The 21,289-nt window shown below is 60.0% G+C and overlaps 1 protein-coding gene across 17 annotated transcripts in view; it reads right to left on the bottom strand.

Moving 5' to 3' along the window:
- Positions 1-21,289, bottom strand: part of MACF1 (microtubule actin crosslinking factor 1) — a 146,874-nt gene that overhangs the window by 101,289 nt on the left and 24,296 nt on the right. For 16 of the 17 annotated variants that reach the window (XM_075047369.1, XM_075047360.1, XM_075047365.1 and 13 more), the window contains exons 2-5: positions 8,940-9,001; positions 7,673-7,762; positions 5,048-5,125; positions 3,170-3,262 (exon numbers count right to left, since the gene is read on the bottom strand). In XM_075047369.1, coding sequence (XP_074903470.1) covers positions 3,170-3,262; positions 5,048-5,125; positions 7,673-7,762; positions 8,940-9,001 — 323 coding nt within the window. Of the gene's footprint in view, positions 1-3,169; positions 3,263-5,047; positions 5,126-7,672; positions 7,763-8,939; positions 9,002-10,899; positions 10,988-21,289 lie in introns of those variants that run through there. The other variant, XM_075047371.1, reaches the window with a different exon arrangement.

The raw sequence follows: 21,289 nt of genomic DNA, 5'->3' as shown, positions 1-21,289 counted from the left end.
GGCGTAGACAGCTCCGAAACGGTGCCCGGCTCTGCTGCGGAGGAGCAGGTCCACGCGGCGCTGGAGCCGGGATCGTGGCTGCCTCCTTTCCCCCAGGCATCCCGGGCGCTGCCGGCCCCCGACTCCCGGCTCTTCGCTGGCTCCTCGCCGGACACCGTGCTCGCCGGGGACAGGAGTCCATCAACGCGGCCGTCGATCCCCCCGCGCAGGGGCAGCAGCACGGCCCGGCGGCTGCCCGCACCGCTCCTCTGCAGCTCGACCAGCCGGCTCACCGCCTTCTCGCAGTCCTTCTCGGCCGGGTTCTCCAGCAAGCGGGCGATGACGGTGGTGCCTTCCTCCGGGGAAGCCCCCGCCGCATCCGGCCGTTGCGGCTCCAGCACCAGGCGAGCTTTCTGCACCTCTCCCTGAAACCGCTCCTTCACCTGCACGATGAGCCCGGGGTGTAGGGCTGCCGGGTTGGGGTCCCCGTCGTGGTGCCAGGTCCCGGCGGGCTCCTCTCCTCCCTCCTGCTGGGGGGCTGCCTTTGACTTCGTCGCCTCCTCATCCTCAGGCACCTCCAGGGCCGGGGGCTCCTCCTGCGGGGCTGCCTCCGGCATCGCTCTCCTCTTCCCCCTCCGCCTCCGTTTAAAGCGGACTCTTTTCTTGGGAGACAGGGGTGGCTTTCCCACAGCTTTTTCCTTCGGCTCTTTAACGCAGCCCAGAGAATTCCCCATCTCCTCCTCCTCAGTGCCGGCAGTAACGCAGCTAAGCGAGTCGCCGGCTCCCGAATAAATCCCGAGCCGGGCTTCATCGGATCAAACGCACGCCGTACACCGTGCCACGGACTGCCCCTTGCCGCCGCTCCCTCCCGCCAGCCCTGCCGCCGCCGCCGCCGCTCCAGACAGCCATCTTACAGCCTGGGCGCTGTGAGAAGACAAATTCAAAGCATCTCACTGCAGTTCAGAAATCACTTGACCTAAAAGCAGAGGGAGCAGGGATTGGCTGCGGCGTCCTTCTCTCCAAATATGAGGTAATTGGAGCACGGCCCTCGCCAACACAAACAGGGAGCAGGAATCAGGCAGCGGAGCGGGGAGGGGGGTGGGAGAGGGTGGGGAAGAGGGGGATAAAAAACACAAAACCCAGGGAAGGTTGGCAAAGGTAGCATAAAGGAAGGGGTGGGAGAGAAATGGGGGAAAAAAAAAAAGCAGGGAGGAGTCAGAGCGGCTCTGCATGCACGCCAACGGAGACGCGGAGACGCTGCGCCGGCTCCCACAGGGGTGTTTCTCTCCAATTCGGGAGGTTTACTCCTTAATTTTTAATGCCGAGAGCCCCAAGAGACCCGCTCACGTGCCCACCCTCCTGCTAGGGTCACCCAGCTCGGGGCACGGCGGGGCAGCCCAAGGTACCCTGGGGACCCGGCATCGCTTCGGGGAGCCGCAGTTGTGGGGTCCCAACAGGCTACGGCAGCGCCGATGCTCCCCATCCCGGCCGGCCCCACGTCCTGCCTCCCTCCTGCCCCGAATGCCACCAAGGGCAAGGGTTCGAGGAGCACGCAGCATCCCAACCCTGCCTGCCAGCTCAGAGGGACCAGAGCAGGGAAACACACCCCAAAAGCAGGGCTGAGACAGAAAATGGGGAGCAGGGTGCATAAAGATGGGGGGACTGAGCTCAGCCCCAGCGAGCAGAGCTGGAAAGGGAGAAACACTCAACGAGGAGCAACCCAGGAGATGACTAAGGGACCCAGTGACCCCAAGAGCTCCCAGGGCACAGGGAGCAGCCCCCGTGGCTTCATCACTCCAGCTCCCTGCAGAGCTGGCAGTGCCTGGGCTCCGCACCGGCACCAGCCCACCCCAAACCTCTCCCTGGGGCTTTCCCAGCCGCCTGCCTCCAGGCAGCGGCACTGGGACGCAGGAGATTAAGAGGTTCACAATGGAGCTACAACCCCAGAAAAAATCCCGTTAGCGCAGGCAGGGAGAGGACAGGCAGGCTCGCCGGCACCAGCCCAGCTCCCCTGGGGGCCCCTTGTCACCCACGCTGTCCCCCCCCAGCAGGATGGCAGCATCCCATCCCAGCTGGGCACGGAGGGGACCCAGGACCCCCTGATCTCCCCTCCTTGGTCTCCTGCAGCAGAGGATGCACCAGGGCAGGGCGACCCGGAGGACAGCGGGGACAGGATGCCACCAGCCAGGGCCTCACCGGAGATGACGGTGACTCATCAGCATCCAGACCCTGCTCGACCCCGGCTGCTTCCCAAGGCGAAAACACAAGGCAGAGCGCCTCGTCAGCAAGCAGCCTTCCACCCTATTTATCCCCACGGTCCTCCTCAAAAGCCTCTCCCCAGGGCGCTGCCCACTCATCCTCCAAAAATGAAAATCTTCCTTACGAGGTCTCAAAGCCAGCGCCAGTCTCGTCTGGAAGATGCCAGCGGGGATACAGCAGGGAGCCGGGATACGGCAGCTCCCACGGGCTCGGTCCCACAGCAGAGACGGCCCCAGAGCTAATGCCACATCGCTAACGAGCTGCTGACAGTAGCACTGCTCAGCAAGCCCCACATGCCAACTGCACTGGTGGCATTAGGGACCACGCGTTGTCCCCCAGAGGGCATCAAAGCTACAATTGGATAATTTGAGGCTATTAAAGACCCGAGACCCTGTTTTGCAAGAACATCTATAGCATACGATTGCTGGAGACAGTCCTAAGCGCATTCCCCAGCACGCCAGCGGGGTCAGAGAGCTTCTCCCATCACTGTCCTGAACCACTGTCACGCAGCTGACATTTTCCATCCCAACAAAAGATCCCGTGGCTGCACCGACCACCCAAAGGGCTGGGAGCGCCTCAGGATAACAGCCCCGTGTGGGTGGGAGCTCAGCCTGTCCCCCCTGGGCCCCCTCCAAATTTGTTCTTCTCCTCCAAAGACTTCAGCTGAGCAAACAGCTACCGCCAACAACACTGGTGCCAACCGGGAGGCCACCGCACACAACCCATCATTAATGATTTCATTATGTAAACGATGAGAAAAGGGTGTTGCTATTCTCCGACACCGGTCTCCATGACACTCCAACGCGTGTTGAACCTCCGGACCGATCCGCGTGCCAGCATCGCCACGAAACACGCGGAGAGACGGATGCCAGCGCCCCAAGGAGACAACGCGCTCCCGCCGTCCGCCCCGCGTCCTTCGGCAAGGACCTACCTGGAAGTGGAGGATGATCGTCCATATGAGCCCCAGGGTGAGCTTGGGGTTGCCGTCTGTAATGTCATCGTTGCGAATGTTCACCAGTTTCACCTGAAAGAGAAGCGACGGGGTCAAAACTCCCCATTGGCCTCACCCACAGAGAGCAGGGGGACATGTCCCCGACCGTGCTGTCCCCAGGGCCATTCCAATCACTCCGGCAAGGAGTGGACACGCAACACCCAGCGTTTCCCAAAGAGGCAGCGAGGCTACCCCGTGCCCCAGCTCGGGAAGGCGGGGAAGGAAGGATTTTTGACATCTCTAGCACTCTCCATCTAGAAGAGCTTTCCCAGCACTTAATGGCTTTATTTCAGCTCACACGGAGAAGCGCCTCGTCCCCGAAGCCCTGAGCACTAGTGCATAATTTAATAGCTACAGACCACAGAGCATGGTTAAAAAAGGATGGCCGAGCTTTATTAACTCCCTCCTGGGTTGAAAACCAAGCTGCTCATCAATCAGCCCTAACAAAGGCAAAAACGCCAGCATTGTCCTCGCTGAGGGTCCTTCCCCAGCACCCACCAAAAGCCCCTGTCCTGGCAGACTCCGGCCCCACGCAGTCCCAGAGCTGCTCCCTCCTGGCTGCTTTGCTCTAAGGGTGGTTTAAACGCATGTGCAGTCCCCGAACCGTGCGGAGATGCCTGTAACACCAGCCTCGGCGCTTCCAGCGGATCCAAACCGGAGCGGTACTGCCCGGCCGCTGCTCCTGCTCTCCTTGCAGCTGCCTTCCCGGGAGCTGCCACGGGTTTTGGGCTCTTCTCCCCCAGCGGGGTCCCCATGGGAGACTCCCCGCTCCCCAACACTCAACGGGACCCCACGATCAGTCTCTAGCAGGAGCGTCTGGGGTAAGACATCCCAGCAAAGCCGCTGCCACCAGGCCATTACACTTCAAAGGAAAAAGCTGTTTCATCCAAGTAGAGAAACAAGCTCCCAAGAGCCCCTGGCAAAATGTCTCTATCAAGGGGCTGGGGAGGAGGAGGAGGGAGGGGCTGGAAGCAGCTCACCCTCCCTCGAGTGGGGCACGTGCTTAAATTTATTCAGTGCCCTCAGGCCAGCAGAGAGAGAGAAAAGTCTCTGCTTCAGCATGAACTGGTACGATTTATCATCATCTCGGCATATCTAGGGAGCATCACGGTGGGGAGACCTGACCCAACAGGCGGAACAGGACACCCGGCCCCAGGGCTGCGGGGGTTTCGGAGCCAACAAGTCTTGGGATGCATCCCACTGTTCCGGGCGGGATCTGCCCAGGGGTGCGGAGGATGCCTGGTCTTTGCCAGCTGCACAGGCACTGCCAGGCTAGCACCTCCCAAAAGCCTGTCGGAGGGAACCTGCCCCCTGAAAGCCGAAGGGTGATGCTGCCCAGGGGCGGCACTGGAGGACGATATGCCCGTGCTACCATCCGGAGGGGTGATGCTGCACAAAGAGGCATCCGGCTGTGCCAGCGCCGAGGCCGTGGCTGCGTGGGGCTGGGCAGAATCCAGCTGCCACATCTCCCCCTAAAGCTGGTGGGAAGGTACAGATGTGCCACAGCCATCCATCCCCACCGCCGGGATCTGCCGCCGGGGAGCCCCTGGTGAGGCTTTCGGGGCGCAGAAGTGACCGTCTGTGACATTTGCAAACCCCTTCCTAGAACTGGAGCGTGGTCCCGCATTTTGATACTAGTTTTTGCGCCGCATGGGTGGTTCTGAAAGCGCATAACGCCTACAGGGGAAAGTCCCCTGACAGCCATCCTTACCAGCACAGGCTGACACTGCTTCTCGACACCCTTCCCGAGCCCCGGCCAGGAGAAAGAACTGCAAATCACCCAGCTCTTCTTCCGGATGAGCCTAAATTAGCCCTTACCTGTCGCTGCTTCAGGAAATCCAGGGCTATCTGCACGTTCTGCAGCCGGTGGAAACGCATCCGCCCCTTCTCACGCGGCTGCAAGAGAGAGACAAGTTTCGGGTCAGGCTCGTGGGGCCGGGACGGCAGCACCCCGCATGCACAGCTTCCCCCCGCATGCCCCCGAGAGCCGCCTGCGGCAGCCCCCCGCACTCAGCGTGCTGGCATGAGCCCCCGTGCACTCCACACACCCTGCTCTATCTTCTTGCTCTGGAGGCAAAGAAAGTCATTGCTACGCAAGATCCTGCTGAAAGAGGGCAAAAAGGCCACGGTGGGGCACAGAGGTGGGAAGACCCTCAGAACTCGACCTCCTCTGAGACGCCGAGGGTCTGCGTCCAGGCTCTGAGCCCGTCACTGCGTGCAGGACCAGCTCAGCCTCCGAGATCCCAGGCAGGGACCGGCCGCGGGTCCCCGCTGATGGCAGAGAAACCCCCACCTCAGCATCAGTCCCTGCAGACCCAGCTCGGCTCCTCCCGCATGCGGGCAGGGGCTGCTGCTCCAGGTATCATCTCTGAACCCTTGGGGAGGGAAGAAATGAGATGCGCTGGGCTGTGCTCATCGCCGCTGCTGCAGGCAAGGGATTTTCCGAGGTACCCGGCGGCTGAGCTGTGGCCAGGAGAAGGATGTGGGATGCTGGGTCTGCTTTGAATCAGCAGGAGCGGGAGGATCGATGCCCAAATCCTGATCTCAGCCTCAATAGGAGGTGTCACCAGGATGCTCTGAACTGCCAGGACACCCCAAGTCCTCTGGGTCACCTTCCTTCCCCAGCCCGAAGGGGAAGAGCTGTCCCTGCAAGGGGAACATCTCCAGGGCTGCAGGGGACCGGAGCCCGGTGGGAAGATGCTACAGCCCCGGCTCCTTCTGCGCTGCTCCAGGCGGGAGGTGACACTGCGCACAAGAGCAAGGGGACTGGAAAACACACCTTCTCTTACACCTGAGCAAGGTTTTGGGGTCTGGCCCCTTCGGGGTAACCCTCGGCTGGGGCCGGGCTGTGCTCGCTCCCACCTCTGCTCACATGCACGGGGGTGCTGCTCGCGTCCCGGACCCCAGGGTGGCACCAGCCCCCCGAGAAGGTGCCTGTGCCCGGAGCCTGTCCATGCAGTGCGAGGTGAGCAGCCGTCACAGCGGCCCCCCGAGGGCCGAGCGAGTGGGGACCCGGCCGGGAGCAGCGTGCAGGACCCCGTCCCTGTCCCCTCCCGCCCCGTGGGGGGGACACATGCTGTCACACCAGGTGGGTGGCGTGCCCTGACTGCAGGCCGACACTGCAATGCGCGCGCAGATAATCCAGTTAACGTGAACGCAGCCCGGGAACGAGGACGGCGGCATCGAGTGCCTCTCCGCTCTTACAGCTTCCCCTCCACAGACCCTCGCTCGGGGTGACCACCCTGGGCGAGTTGGGTGGGTTTTATCAAAAACCCCCAGCTGAAACCAAAGAGAGGGGAAGGTCGGAGCCCCCAGCGATGCTGGGCTGCACTGGACTATCTGACGGCACTCCAGTGTCCGCCAGGGATACGCTGCGGCCGGGGCAGACTCAACCTACTTCTTCATCATCATCATCTTCCTCCTCACGCTCTTCACTGCTTGCACGGCACCAGGCCGGCGCTCTCACCAGGCGAAGGCTCCTCTGAGCTGGCGGCTCTATTTGCTAACGAGGACGGGAGGGACAGCGGCAATGGGAGGGTGACACAACAGGGAGACAGAATGGAAACCAAAATGCAACACCCAGGTAAAAGGGAAAACAAAAGAGCAGAGCAGGGATGAAGGCAGCTGGATCTCCGGCACACCCTGGGCTCGAGCACAGAAATTTCCCCTTCGGCTCTGAGAGCCAAAGCAAAGAGAAGGAAGCTGTCTGGATCACAAGTAGCTCGATCCAATTTTTCAGCCCCCACAAAAACTGATTTGGCATCTCTGGAGGGTAACAGAGGGAGTTAGGAGATCTTTGCCCAGATCCTATTTTAGGGGAAAACCAAAATAATTCCTGCTGTGCTACCCTGTTGCAGCAATCGGGATCTTCCCAGAGCTGAGTGAATGTGTCAGTCTGAGAAGGAGGAGGAGGAGGAGGAGGAAGGACGGGACTCTACAATGCTCAAGATGCAGGAAAAGGTTTGCACGCCACCGCCTGCTAGATATCCAGCTCATGCAGGAGCTGAGCACGGGGCAGGAGTGTCAAATCTGAGCTAAACTGCTGGGCACGCTGTCACAGAAACAGTTTTAGTCTAAGCCACTATTATCCGTTATTTTAAATATGGAGCCAAATGTAGAAGATGAAGGTGTGCAAGCCTTCACAAAAAGAGGGCTCCACTCAGGGCACCATAAGCCAGCAGCTTTAATCGCATTTTTTGGTGGTATCCAAGAGACCAGGCTGGGCAACACGGGTTTGAGTGAAAAGAAATAAAATAATAATACTAACAACAACAAATGATAATAGTAATAATAATAAAAGAAACAACGACAGACATCCGAAAACAAAACTGTGGCATAAGAAATGACAGCTGATGGCTGGGTGCAGCGGGGAGCGGGGGGGAGGACGGAAGGGGGGGCTCGGGGGGGGAGCAAAAGCATCGCGACCCAGCCCTGGGGACTTACCAGCTTCACTCCCGACAGCACCTCCAGGAGGGAGATGAGGTTGTGGCCATCTCGCAAGTCTTCGTAGAGGTCATTGATGTGCTTGCGCACCTGCAGAGAGCCGGGGAGGAAAAGCCATCAGATTCGCTCGCCCCCCCCTGTGCTCTCCCGCTGGTTGCAAGAGCGCAGCGGGAAGGCAGTGGCATCTGCAAGCAGACATCTCCCTCCAAGCCGCGTCCATTTAAAATGGTTATTCCAGAATCATCGCTAAGGAAAGCGGCTTCCCATTTCCCAAATGACCTGGCAGAAGCCGCTGCCAATTTTACGCACGAAATCAAACTGTTAAACCATCCGTACTTGAGGCAATCCTGTACAATTGCATGCAGACCTCCGCAGAAAGGGTAGCTCAGTCCTGAAGCGGTGGTTTAATTGCTTACACTACCTTCCAGCGTCTCCCAAAACACGGCACCTAGCTACCATTTGAGAGCAAACGACATTTCTACGGGGCAAGAGCTGGCTGACTGCATGCGGCCTCTGGACCTGCTCTTCCCCAGACACCCAGACCTTGTCCTGGGGTTTTACTCAACTGGGAATCCCCAGATGTTTTCCCACAGCAGCCTCAAGCAGGCAGTCTCAAGATTTTTCTTTTTTCCCCTCCTTTGTAAGATCTAGAAAGTAGCCAAAAGCTTGACACAGAAGTTTGCAAAGCTGGCAGGAAAACACAGCTGTAACGCCTAATGCCCAAATGACTTTTTTTTTTTTTCAAATGGAGAATTAGTTAAAAAACACCTGACATTAATCAAGAAAAGCAGGAGGCACCTTGTGGGGTGATGTTAATCCTGCTTAGCTACCTACAGCTGCAAGCATCTCCCTTTGCACACTTTGGGGCTCCTCTCCACAGAGGAGCACCCTTTGAAAGACAAAAAAGCCCCTTTGCCCTGGCAAGGGGACTGTGAGGGGGGAGCAGCCCCACGCCAGGATCCCCTCCTTCGTCAGCGGGAGGATGCCCAAGCCTCGTGTTAAAGCAAGGAGCCGGTGCTCAGGAGGCAAACAGAATAAAAAGGGCTGCGTGGTGATGTTACAGTGCCCTCCAAAGGCACCGGCATATTTCCACTGCAACTGTCTCTGCTCTGAGTACAGACACGTATGAACACTCAAATCCAATGCAAAAACTCCAAGACAGAAAAAAAAAAAAAATTTAAAAAGGCATTCATCTGCCAGCCCTGAGCCAGAACAGACAGACAGGCAGTCATTTAACTGGCTTTATAATAAAATACGTGACTCTTACCTTCATCAAGTGTTTATTGACCCATTTAGTGAAGGTTTTCTTTTGGACTCTGTCCCGTTCATCTGTCAAAAGAAGACAAAGGCAGCTCTCGGTCAGTGTTTCTCATGCAGAAACTCAAATGACTTTGAAATGAGGGGAAGAGACAGAGGAATCGCTGCCGGTGCCAGGATCGCCGGACGGCTCCTGTGCCCGCGCAGGGGAACAGAGGCTGCTTATTCAGGGGTTAGTGTGGGACGGGGCCATTCACGCGGCTCCGAGGTCTCGCTCGGGCAGAGAGGTAGGAGCATCCGCACAGCTACAACAAAATATACTGCTTTTTTTGGGGGGCAGAACAGTGTTATTCGAATAAAAGCAGCGTGGATGATTGGGATGGGTATAGCTGCAGCTGGCAGTGGCAACTGAACCCTAAAAATGTGTGTGTCCCCCAGCCAGGACCCCCATGCCTCCCCATCCTCCCTGGAGGCAATGCAGGGAGGGAGGTAGGGTTTGCCTAAACCCCCCAGCTTTATGAGGGTGTCCCCCTTCCCTGCTCGCTCCCGGAAGGCTTTAACACATTATATAAACCCCACAGATGTCCCGTACCAGGCCTCTGCCGGGCACTAGCAGCGTGTGCAATTAGCAGCTTATTCTGTCGCTGTATTTTTGGTTCATTGGATTGTCAGGATTTAACGTTTATTTCCGACCCGCAGCTCAGCCGCGGGCGCCCTGGCCAGGCGCTGGGAGCTCCAAATGCCAGTGGGATAGGGTGATGATGTGGGTCCCATTCCCAGTGGCTCCCAGTTCCCGGGGAGCAGCAGGGGTGGCCGCCAGCCCCACAGGGTGACGGGACTGGAGGTTTGTGGTGATTCCAAGCAGCAACGTGGGATGGGGGAGCTGGCGGCAGGCTTTGTCCTGCCTGTTCTCGGTGCAAAAAAATAATATCACGTGAAAAACAAAGGCAAGCAAGGCGAAAGGAGTGGGCGGCCACACCGCTGGAGGGTCCCACGAGGGGCAGGAGGGTCCCGCTCAGCCCCCGTCTCCCCACGCCTGGACAGCGAGGAAGGCTCAGGGCAACCTCGGCAGCCAGCCCTGCGCCAGACGGGATCGCCTGGTTTTAGCAACATCATCTCGGAGGAAAGAGGGTGCCTCAGTACCAACTCACGGCACGCGACCCCAGGCTCCCCAGCGCTGCCCAGTCCAGCTCAGAGGATCCCTGGGATAGAATGGGAAGGACGAGCCCCGCTACCCCAAGCCATCCCCCTTTGACATCGTGGTCCACCAGGCAGAAGTACCCCTTGCTTTGGTTTTAAGCCAAAAATCAAGAAAAGGGAGAAAACCAGCATGTTTCAGCCTGGGCTCCCCAGCCACGCTGCGTGTCCTGCCCGAATGGCCCCACGTCCCCCCTTCTTGGGGTGGGGGATCGCTGGGGGGGGTCCCTACCCTGGCCAGGCAGCTCTAGCCCCGGGGGCCCTCAGGACCCCCCCCACATCTCAATCCACGCAGATTTGAAAGCACGATCTAACATCCATCCTCTGGCTTCCCCCACCCGAAAGCACCGCGGTAAAACACGCGGCGCACCGCCGGCACGTCACCTCCCCTGCGTCCTGCTCCGTCCCCCAGCCGAGGCAACGTAAACCAGGTGCCAAAAAACATCTGCCGGTCGAACTATGGCCACCCTCGCTCCCCACCCCGCCAGACTCCGGCCTCGGCACGTCTTCCCGAGACGACACGGCCGAGTCACGGAGCTGCCGCCTGGCACCGCCGGCCACCGCCTGCAATAGGAAGCCGCGTCACCCCCATGTGCTTTTAGGGACCTTTCCCACACCCAACTCCCCCAAAGCCGCGATGCCGGATCCCTTCCCAACCCCGCCGTTAATTTGGGGCGGATAAAGCCCGGAGCCGTCCCCTGGCTGCAGCGCAGCACTGGCGGCACGGCGGGGGCTGCCGGTGGGCTGGGAAGGAGAAGGCAGCGGGTACTAACCGATGCAACACATCCGGCACACCAGGCAGGCGCTCAGCCGCCTCTTCTCCCCGGAGAGATGCCGCTTTTCCATTGCCCGAGCCCTGGATGGGGAAGCGCTGGGTCCCAGCAAAGCAGTGGCTGCCTCCCGGCTCCTGGGGAAGGGTCTTCTGGCGATATCACCCGCTCACCGACCTTGGCCCCAATGGGTGCCGGTGGGTGACTTCTCGGCCGCGGCTCCTCCCACCGCGAACACTTCCTATACCCGCTGCCCCCGGCACGGGCACCAACCGTTCCTCCTCCGGGACATCACCGCAAACCCCGCCGCGACGCCAACGGCTGCTTCGCCCGCCTGTCCCTCGCTCCTCACGCTCCTCCGGGTGCTCCCAGCCCAGGGTGCCGCCGGCGCGGCAGCTCTGCGCCAGCAAAATCCTCGCCGTCCCGCGGTCCCGATGGCCGGCAAAGCTGCTCGGAAAGCTGCCGGTGAAGAAGGGGAGAGCGGCTCCCTTCTGCGAGCGAGCACGAGTCGGTGCAGAGCGCGGCGGGGAGTGCGGTGCAGCTCCTGGCGGCAGCGAGGCGGCGGGCTGGGGGTGCGGACGGAGGTTCACCCCGCAGAGCTGGGCACTGCCCCGCTGGCAGGCTCTTGGCTTGTTTTTCCTCGTCTTGTTTTCCAGTTAATTGCACTGGGGACGGGAGGGACAATGCTGGGCTGTTCTCCCTGCTCCCGCCTGCTCGCCCGCAGCTTCTTCCCAAATCATTTCCCAGGTCCGAAGTGCCGGAGCCAGGACCCTGCTGCAACCCCGCTTGGCACGCGGGGAGATAACGGGGGCCTCCTTATCACCACCTCTCTTCCTTTTCTTCTAAATATAATCCCTCTGCAGACCTTCTGCCGGCAGGAGCCCTGCTGCTCCGGCCGGGAGGGCGAGAGGAGCCGGGCTTCTGCCGGGGAAAGGTGGGAACACGTTCCCGAGCATCGGCAGGGAGCACGCGGGGACGGGGGCACGTCACCGAGTCCCACACGGAAAGTCTGCAGCAAGGCACCAGATCCGGAGGGGGTGCCCGCAGGCCAGCGGCTCCTTGGCATGCTCTCCCTCTTCCCACCTCCTGCAGAAATAGGGGGTTTTCCTCCTTTTTTTTTGCCCCATCTCACCACGTTTGGGTGGCTCCTGGGCTCTAACCAGATTACACCTCCCCACCCCGCACCCGCGCTATCATCTGAGCTAATAATAATGCCCCGTTACTGCTTACTAACAATATTAAGGCATTGCAAGCTTATCTCTCCCTGGCTAATCTCTTCCAGAGTCACCCTGACAAGCAACTTGTTGCAACCCCCCCATGCTTGTCCTCTCCCCTGTCTAGCAGGGCGGCAGTGGCCCCAGCCACCGAGAACCAGGGACAGCAGAGATGACCGGGGGAAGCAGGCAGGCAGGGCACGGCCAGAGGGAAGGTTACAGCGGCGAAAGGAAATCCGCACCGCTCCGAAGACAAACCAGCGGCAGGCGAGGGCAGGAGAGGCCGACTGCGGAGCCTCGGGTCCTCTCGCACACAGGACACGGAACAAAGGCTGGTGGCGGTGACGCAGGGAACATCGTCGGCGAACGGAGACCCTGCTGCCAGCAGCACCAGTGGAAAAACAGACTCCTTAACTGAACAATGCCTGCGCGCCACACAAGCATTCGACACCAGCGCTGCCGATGCTGTTGGAGCCGCACGGATGCTTCCAGCTGCGAAGCGCTTTCCCGTTGCTGCTTTCCCAAGACAGGTCAGGCTCGCAGAGATGAAAACCTGGATGAGCCAGGCGAGAACCCAGCCTGAGCTATGCCATCCCTGTCTCCATCCCTGTCCAGGCAGAACCCAGCCCCAGAGCGCAGGGACCACTGCGGGACAGCCCAGGAATGCTCCAAGACCTGCCCCAGCTGCTCCCCAGTGCAAGCAAGGAGCAGGGCTCAGCTGCCCGCATCTCAGGCCCAAACCTCTGCAGGACCACGCATGCTCTTTAATTCCCTCCCCACCTCCTCTCCCACCATGGCACATCAGAGCGCAGCCCACCGCGTTCCCAGAAACAGGGATCCCAAAGGCACCAGGGCACCGTGCGCTCTCCGCTCCGGCAGCGCGACTCCTCCGCAGAGCGGCCAGAAGCAGCAGGGACCAAGAAGCAGAAACGGTTGCACAAGGGGAAGGTGGGTTTTGAGGTTCTCCCACTGCTGTCAGTCCCCCAGGTGAACCCAGCTAGCGAGAGGGAACGGCAAAAAACCATCCTGCCCCACAGCTGGTTTCCAGCACCCCGAAACCTGGGGCATCAGCTGAGCGTGGGAAGAAAAACTCCCACTCCCCGTCTCGCCGGACCCTGGGGCCCCCTCCAGGCACTGGCCATCATCACGGGGAGGGCTCCCACAGGCGCCGGGTGCCAGACACCCTCCCACCACCACCACAACACCCCGCACAGACATTTTCCCCCCCGCTCCGTTTGCCTGCAGCAGCCTCTGTCCTGGCAGCCTGCCTGTCCCCAGCAGCTCCCAACACGCCCGGCTGGGAGCTGCCGCTCCCCCCCCCAGGATCTCTCCCTCCTCCATCATTGCTGGCCTTGCTCGCTGTCAGACTCCATCACCGTTCACCTTCTCCTGCCTCCGGCTGCTGCTGCGAGAGCCCGGTCCCAGTCCCGCCAGCGCCCGGGACTGGGCTCTCCGATGCTCCCCCGGGATGGCCCTTTGCCATCCTTGGGAGGGAGCCTGGGGGGTTCAGTGTCCCCCACCAGCTCCTTCAGCCTCCTGGAATAAAGCCTGGAATCGGCTCCCAAGCTTTCTGCTCCTGCTCATTAATTCCTGGGAAAGCCGAAGGAATACGGGAGGTGTCGGATGGGGTCCTGCGCTGGATGAGCTCGCAGAGATCTCGGGGATATCTCCGAGCCCACGCTCAGCGTGAAAGTAATTCTGTGCGTTAAACAGCAAGAGCCAGCCTTGGGGTGAAGGAGGGTTTGTTACGTATAAATGCTTAGAAACAAATTTTTAAAGCATCGAAACCCATCGCTTTCACTTTGTACTCCTTCAAGGCAAGCAAAGAATGGGAATGCACTTTTTTTTTTTTTAATGTGGTACTTTTAAGATGGGGGATATGCAAAAAACCTGTCTGGCTCAGGAGCACGAGGTATTTAAAATGTGCTGGCTGCCAACTTGTGGGCTGACATAATCCATCATGACAACAGAGCCGACCAGGCAGGATTTACAGAGCCTTTTGAAACAGGGAGAGGAAACGGTGCCTGATTCAGCCTGGAAGAATGTACAAAAGATACCTGCGATGGAAAACTATCCAGCACTCGGATATTTAAAGAGGGAGACACCTGAGAAGTGGTGATGCAAAGGAGACCCAGGCAGATGCTCGGCAGAGCTGGGCGAGCATCGCAGGGCAACAAAACCTGCTGCAAGATGACCCTCATCTTCCAGGATGTTGCACCTGTGGGGTGGATATTACCTGACCTTTACTGGAAAGGAGTGATGAAGAAAAAACAGATATTGACTATACTTGCTGCTTCTTGCAACGCTTGTACCAGGATTTTTTTCCAAAAGGGATGGATTTCTGTAGGGTGAAACAGCGAGTCGGCACGGTACGGGGGCAAGGAGCTCGGAGGAGACAGTCCCGTTGGGAAGCGGCCAGGAGGTCCCTAAATGGAGCCAAGCACGTCGCTGCACAACACTGCCCGGACACCGAGATAATAATTAAGCGGACGAGGGATGGCGGGTCAACAGGAGGAATTGCAGCAAGGCTGGGTTTAGTGGGTAACAGGGTGCATTTCTGCGCAGCGGCACGTTTGTGCAACTCGGTCTCGATAGCCCTCTCCCAGTAGTTTTGAGGGAGAAAGAAAGAAGCGTATCCCAAAGCAATATTTGGGGAAAAGTCCCTGAGTGCCGCCCAGGCTCTGTGGTCCCGCTCCTTTGCACAGAAAAAGTGGAAGAAAAGGGGTAATTGGTCACGGACGCGGGGAAAAGGCCCCATGCAGAGGCACAGGCGAGAACAAGCCCTGCTGGAAAAAAAGAGGGAGGAATCAAAACAAACAAATCCCAGGAGGAAGAGGTTGGGACAGAGAAGGAGCTATTGAGTCCTCGTCTGGGGCCCGGAGCTATCGCACATCCCTGTAACGAATCCTCGCTCTCCTCGGGCAGCGGTCATGTGCAAACCCTATTTTGGGAAACTGAGGCAGGGTCAGCCCCAGCTGCTCAGCGAGCCGGTGCCAGCGCCAGGAGGAGCTCCCGGGGCCGTGTCTTGCCGGTGTCGGCGGCTCACCCAGACGCTGCTGTCACGGTGAGGGGTGGGAGGGACGCCCGCCCGTGCCGGGGCAGGAGCCGGGAGGCAGAACACCGGCCACGTGTCGCGGGCTTGTGCCGAGACAAAAAGCAGCCTCGTCCCCAGTGAGACACCCCAAATCCCAGCCGCTCCCACCCCCCCCTCCCCGCAACGCCTGCCAGGAACGGGTGGCGAGACCAAATTTAGGCACCCAAACCTCTGCCCCCCACCCCGCCACGGGGACCGGGGCCACCGGGAGGATCCCCACCGCCGCGTCTTCTTCCCTCCTCCCCACCGGCCACGTCTGTCCCTGCTCCTGCCGTCACCACGGCTCTCGGGGAGGGAAAATAAGCCGTGACCCTCGCCGGCAACACGCCGGCCATCTTAGTGCCTCTCCCCCCACCGCGGGGGCCATCCCTACCTTCTCTGCTCCGGCTCCTCCAGTACAGGACGCCGGCGATGCCCAGGACATGGCTCAGGACAAAGGCGGCGGGCGGCAGATAGGAGCTCTCCGAAAGAGGCATCGTCTCCTATTCCCGGCCCGCTATCCTGAGCCCGGCTCCAAATTTCTTTCTCCCAAAGCTGCCGCTGCCGCTGGAGCCCAGCATCGCCGGGGGGGGGGCCAAGCCGCTGCCTGCAGAAACTTCCGAAACTTCCTGCCTGTGCCTCTGCCTCCAGCTGGCTGCGCCTCTGGGACGTCCCCGGAGCTGGCAGGGTTTGGGGACAGCCAGCGTCGTCGGGACGGGGCCAGGGAGATTTGGGAACTCGGGAAGGGGGCGGGTAGAGGGACAAAGCGAGCGTCAGGCCGGCTCAAACATCTTTCCTTGGTGTTCACGCGGCCAAACTTCGTCGTTCTCCCCCCCCTGCTCCGGGGGGGAGAGACGTCATCTCCTCAATTTCCATTCCCAGCCCCGCTGGAAGGTCGGCCGTGGCTCCGGCGAGGGGGGAATCGGTGGGAGCAGCTGCTGCGTCGGCATCGCGGCAACACCCGGCTCCTCGTGGGGGGCTTGGGAGCGGCACGAAACCTCGGCCCCCCCAGCGGGTGACAGTCGGCACCCCGGTGTCCCCTGCCCGCAGACTGCCCGGCGATGCCGACACACCGAGGGCAGCCGGGATCGAGGTTGGGGGGGGGCAGCTGGGAGATGCCGGCAGCGCTTCGGTAGCATTCGAACGGCAGCAGGCAGCTGCCTGCTGGGGGCTCAGCACCCCGGGCTGGACCCAGCACCCACCAGTCTGCTTGCCCAGCCGGAGGAACAAAAGCAAAGGCAACCAAATTTGGGCTTCTGGGAGTCAGCTACCCCAAGCGTGTTTCCCTCACCCTCCCTAGATGCCCAGAGATAAATGTTTGAATCGCCAGGACACCCCCAGAGCCCGTGGGGAAATACCCACAAAAAGATGCTCTAAGGCAAAAAAGCAAAGGTTCGTCCACGTCCCGGCCCTTCCTGCGGCCGGGTGCCCCGCTCGCCACCAGCATCGTGTCATACACAGCAAAACTTTGCAGCCTGACCCCATTTTCTAACGGTTAGCACCGTGCTAGGCGTTACTGTGGGAGTTTCGCTTCTTTTCGGAACCGTTTCCGGGAGCGGAGGTACGGAAACGGCACGGGGAAACCGAGAGCGGCAAGCCCTGCTGCGGCACGGTCTTATGTCCCCTGGCCCGTTTGCCGTTGTAACCGCAAGCAAACCGGGTGGAGAGGCTCCTTACAAATCCTGTTTTGCTTTCAGAGCCCATCACGTGCTGAGTCCCCCCACCACCTCCTGGGGGAAGAAATTTGCTCTTCGATAGAAAGTTGTACAGCATTAAATGCTCTTTTTTTTTTTTCGCTTTTACCTTCCCAGAAGGGCTCAGACAAGAGAGGGTTGTTCTGCTGCCGGTGCTCGTCGGGAAAGGGGAAAGCGGTTAAGGTGAGGACGGCAAACCTCAGCCCAGCTCAGGCTTTGCTGAGAGCCAGGAGCCCCGGTTTGCGTGTGGCCGGTGCCGGACCGGCCGCCATCCGGCAGCACCGGCTCCACAGCATGGAATGGTGAAACCACAGGAGGTCCAGGGCATCACTCAGATGCAAGCAGAGACTTAAATTATATTTATAACCCCATAGCAGCTCCCCAAACCCAACAGCCACGAGCTGGCCAGGCCCACCAAAAAAACCATATTGAGCAAAACCCGATTAGACCCAAATGTTGCACCGCTCCACGGGGGACCTGCACCACCCGCAACCTCCCAACACCGTTCAGGCTGAGACAGGTGATAGAAAATACAGAGAATTACCCCAGGGCTCAGAGCTGTTGCAATATATTTTCCAGAGCTTCAGCCCTGCCCGGATGAAAAATATGCCGGCATAGTTTTCATCTAAAGCAATCTGCTTTCTGCTAAGGCAGGGGAAGCGCTGCAGGAGTAACGACCTGCCGGCAGGCACGAGGCCACCGTAAACGGGCCCGTGGTCCACCCCGAGCAGGGCAAATAGCATCCTACAAGGCAGACGGCTGCGGGTGATGGGGCTGGGACGTGCCGGTGGAAAAGGCTCCGGGAAGCAGGAGCTGGTTTTCCCCATCCCTTCGCCCTGGTTGCGCCCACGGGGAAGGGCACAGCCTGTGCTGTATACACAGAGGGGCTGATAAAATGCACTGAGCGCTGCCAACCGCTCCAGCCGGACAAGCCTTCGGGGCAAAAGAAACTCTTTAAATATATATAATCATATATAAATGTATTTTTTTTACCTATATACAAACATATATATAAATAACATATATTTTTATATATAAATAGCATATATATATAGTATATATAATATATATATAAATACATCCCTCCCCTGACATCGGTGATCCCCTGCTTCATCCCACTCAGTTTAACACTGTCCCCCCCCCTTTCCCTTCCGCGCTCCCCTTGCCGGCGCCTGCTCGGCACAAGCCGCTGCAGGAAGCCGATAACGGCTGCAGCCCGGCCGGCGGCAGACCCGGGGCTCGAGGATCCGATGGTGGGTTTTGGGGTGACCCGCTGGGGCTCCTGGGGGCTGCTCAGCCCCGGATGCAACCGCCGGCCCCCCCTTGCTCAGCCGCAGCATGAGGCTGCCTTCCTTCCCCCCCCTCCCCATTCCGTGGAAACCACCCCGCACACCCGAAACACAAACAGCTCATTTTAGTTCCTTGCAAGGCAGCTTTTTTCAGCTTCGAACGTCGCCTCGGCCCGGAAGGGAAAGGGGTGGGGAGAGGACACGCGTCTCCTGCCTGCGCAAGAATTTGGGGAGCAGAGAGGCCGTTGCTGCGGGGGGGGTGTGTCCCCCACCTTGCAGCGCACCCCCCTATTTCACGGGGTGCCCCGCGCAGCATCTTGCAGCCCTGTGCATCACCCAAAACGGCGTTACCCCCATCGCTACCCCTGCACCCCCTTCAGCACCCTGCCTGGGTTTTAGGGTACCCCATGAGATGGCTCTGGGGACACAGGCTGCCCTGGTCCCGTCGTCCCCCCCCAGCTCCAGCGCTGTTTCTCGCCCAGAGCTGAGTCACCCCTGGCTCCGGCCAAGTATTTCGTGTCCAGGGCCGATCCCCTCCTGCCATGCGCCTCCCCGGTGAGTAATGCTCAGCCGACACGGTGGCTGCCGGCTCCGGCATCTCCTTATATGACTTGGGAAGCTGCCGGGCAGCAGCAAACGGGAGTCGGGCACAGCCCGTGCTTCCCCGGCACCGCTTGGGGTACGGAGGCACCCCGGCATCGGGGTGGGCGATGCCGCAGGGATGCTTCTCCGTCCTCTGGGTGCTGTGGCCTCCCAGGAGACGGCCAAGGCTCCAAGGGCTCTGGCCAAGGGACATATGTCTCAGCCCCGGGAGGTGGCAGCCAGGTGGCACTGTCGAAACGCCGGAGCGGGCATCGCCGGATGGTGCTGGGGATGGCGGCCAGAGCTGGCAGCCGGCAGCACTGTCCCTGGGTGAAGCATCTCTCCAGGGCTCTGCCTGGACCCCTCCTTGTGCCCAGGGCGGACTGGGGTGGTTGCCAGTGTCCCCCAGCCAAGCCCACCGAAGTCTCTCCCATTGCCTGCAGCAGGCGCCACTGGATGTGGAAGCGGCTGTGAGCGCTCTGGGGGACCCTGTGGGGTTTTACAGAGGGGCTTCTCTGCCCCAAATGGGGAGCAGGGTCACCTCACCCTGGGCAGGGGACACCCCGCTCCCCACAGCGGGATAAAGGGCCCGTCCAGCAGCAGCGCTGAGCACACGCAAACTCGTGACCGCAGTACAGGAGACGGGTTTCCTCCCGCGCTTCCTCTGCGACGCTTTCCCCTTTCTGTTGTTTTTTTCCTCCTTTCTGGGGGCTCTGAGGGCAAATCTCAGTCGCTTACGGCAGCGGCTGAGAATTGCCGAGGAGGGGAAGGAGACTCTGGGTTTTAGATCAGGGATGCCCAGGTAAATCGCAGACACGCATCACCCGCTGCTCCCCAAGGGCAGGGGCAAAGAGCCCGGCTTGGCTCTTGAGCAAAGCCACTGCACCCCTAACCCCGAGCCAGGGAACCAAACACACGTCCCACACCGGCGTTGAGCCAAGGCTGACGTTTCCCCCTGGACCACGGCTTTTCCCCCCCTCCAAAACCTCAGGACGCTTCTTCCAGAGCCTGGCTAAACCTGTGGCATTGGACAGTCCTTATAAAGAGCAGCAAACGTGTCCGCGGACGGACAGACAGCTCAGCAAGACGCATCCCCGGCTGCTGAGTGCATCCACACGTGCCGGCGCACCCCCTTTTGCCGGCGCACCCCCTTTTGCCGGCAAGCACAGGCAAGGCTCTGCCGGGGCGCGGGGGCTCGCTCCACCCTGCCCGCGGCGCCAGGAGCCATGGGAAAGAAAAGCGAGAACAAAGATGACGTTTCTTGTGATCCGGGCTATTAAAAACAAGGTGGAACGAGGCAGGTCGCGGCTCCCAGCGCTGCCCAGCGCATCCCCGCAGGACGAGCTCCTCCGCTTCGACGAAAAAACCTCTTCTGCTGCCGGTGAATCACCCGCCCGTGCGTGTGCGGGCAGAGCCGCCGATCCCCTCGCCATCCAGCGGGCTCCGACGCCGGGCCCTGCCCGCACGCCTCCGGCTCCTGGCAGAGCGGGCGCATTCCCTGCGTTCAACATTTCCTTCTGTTCTGGCTTTCATCATCCCGGAGCGGCCGCTGCCCCACCGGGAGGGATTGGGGACAAGTCTGCAGGGTCCCACACCGGTCCCTTGGCATCACCACTAAACTCCGGGGTTGCAAAAGGTCTGAAAAAAATGGGACTATGAAACCTCCCAGTCAGCAACACTCCTTGTGGCCCTGAAAAAAAACAACCTCCCAAACACCGGTTTTTGGGCAAGCAGGGCTTTTGGCCCAGGAGAAGTGTCTGTGCGAAGGCTGAGGCTCCGAGTGCCCCGTCGTCACACTCCATGCTTGCACAGGGAACTCAAGCCGGGCTTACTGGTAATGACCAGGGCAGCCCCATCCAGCCCAGGGTTTGGGGGCTGTTCTGCACCAGCCCCCTCCCCAGACCAGCATCTGCACCGAGGGGGCAGCACAACTGAATATTTAACTGCAAATCTCAGCAGAGGAGCTGCCCGTGCTGCCAAAGGTCAGCTGGATGCGGCAAAGCAAGGGAAGAGGGAAGGGGGCTCCACGGGGGAGCCTCGGACCCCCCCGTCGCCATCAGCGGTAAAATCTGAACTCCGAGGAACCAGGGAAAGGAAGCGCTGATGATAAAAATGGAGACGTTCTCCTTTCCAGCAGACGTCTGAGCACCAAAATAAGAATTATATCTTAAGAAAAAAAAAAAAAAAAAGACAACTTCCCTTCCCACAGCAGAGCCACTGCCCTGCAGCCGGCGATGCTTCGGGGCGGCGGGGGGACGTGGGACAGGACCCCGAGGATCACCTTGCTGCTGGGAGATGGAGGCAGAGGGCAGAGATAAGATGGTTTGAGGAAAGGCTGGAAGCAAACACCATTCCTGCCAGTTCTCATTGTGCAAAGCAAACAGCTGAGCTGGACTACCACCTGCTCACGGCTTAATCATTCCCCAGCAGCTCGGCTCAGCATTAACTCTTGCTCCCAGGCAGGAGTGGAAATCCCCCAGCACACCAGTAGTTACGAGGTCTACGGGAATGTGACATCCCAACTGGGGCCGTCCAAGGGAA

Source organism: Buteo buteo, chromosome 16 (genome assembly GCF_964188355.1).
Source record: "Buteo buteo chromosome 16, bButBut1.hap1.1, whole genome shotgun sequence".
NCBI classification, from domain to species: Eukaryota; Metazoa; Chordata; class Aves; order Accipitriformes; family Accipitridae; genus Buteo; species Buteo buteo.
This window is presented reverse-complemented; position numbering and strand designations above follow the sequence as displayed.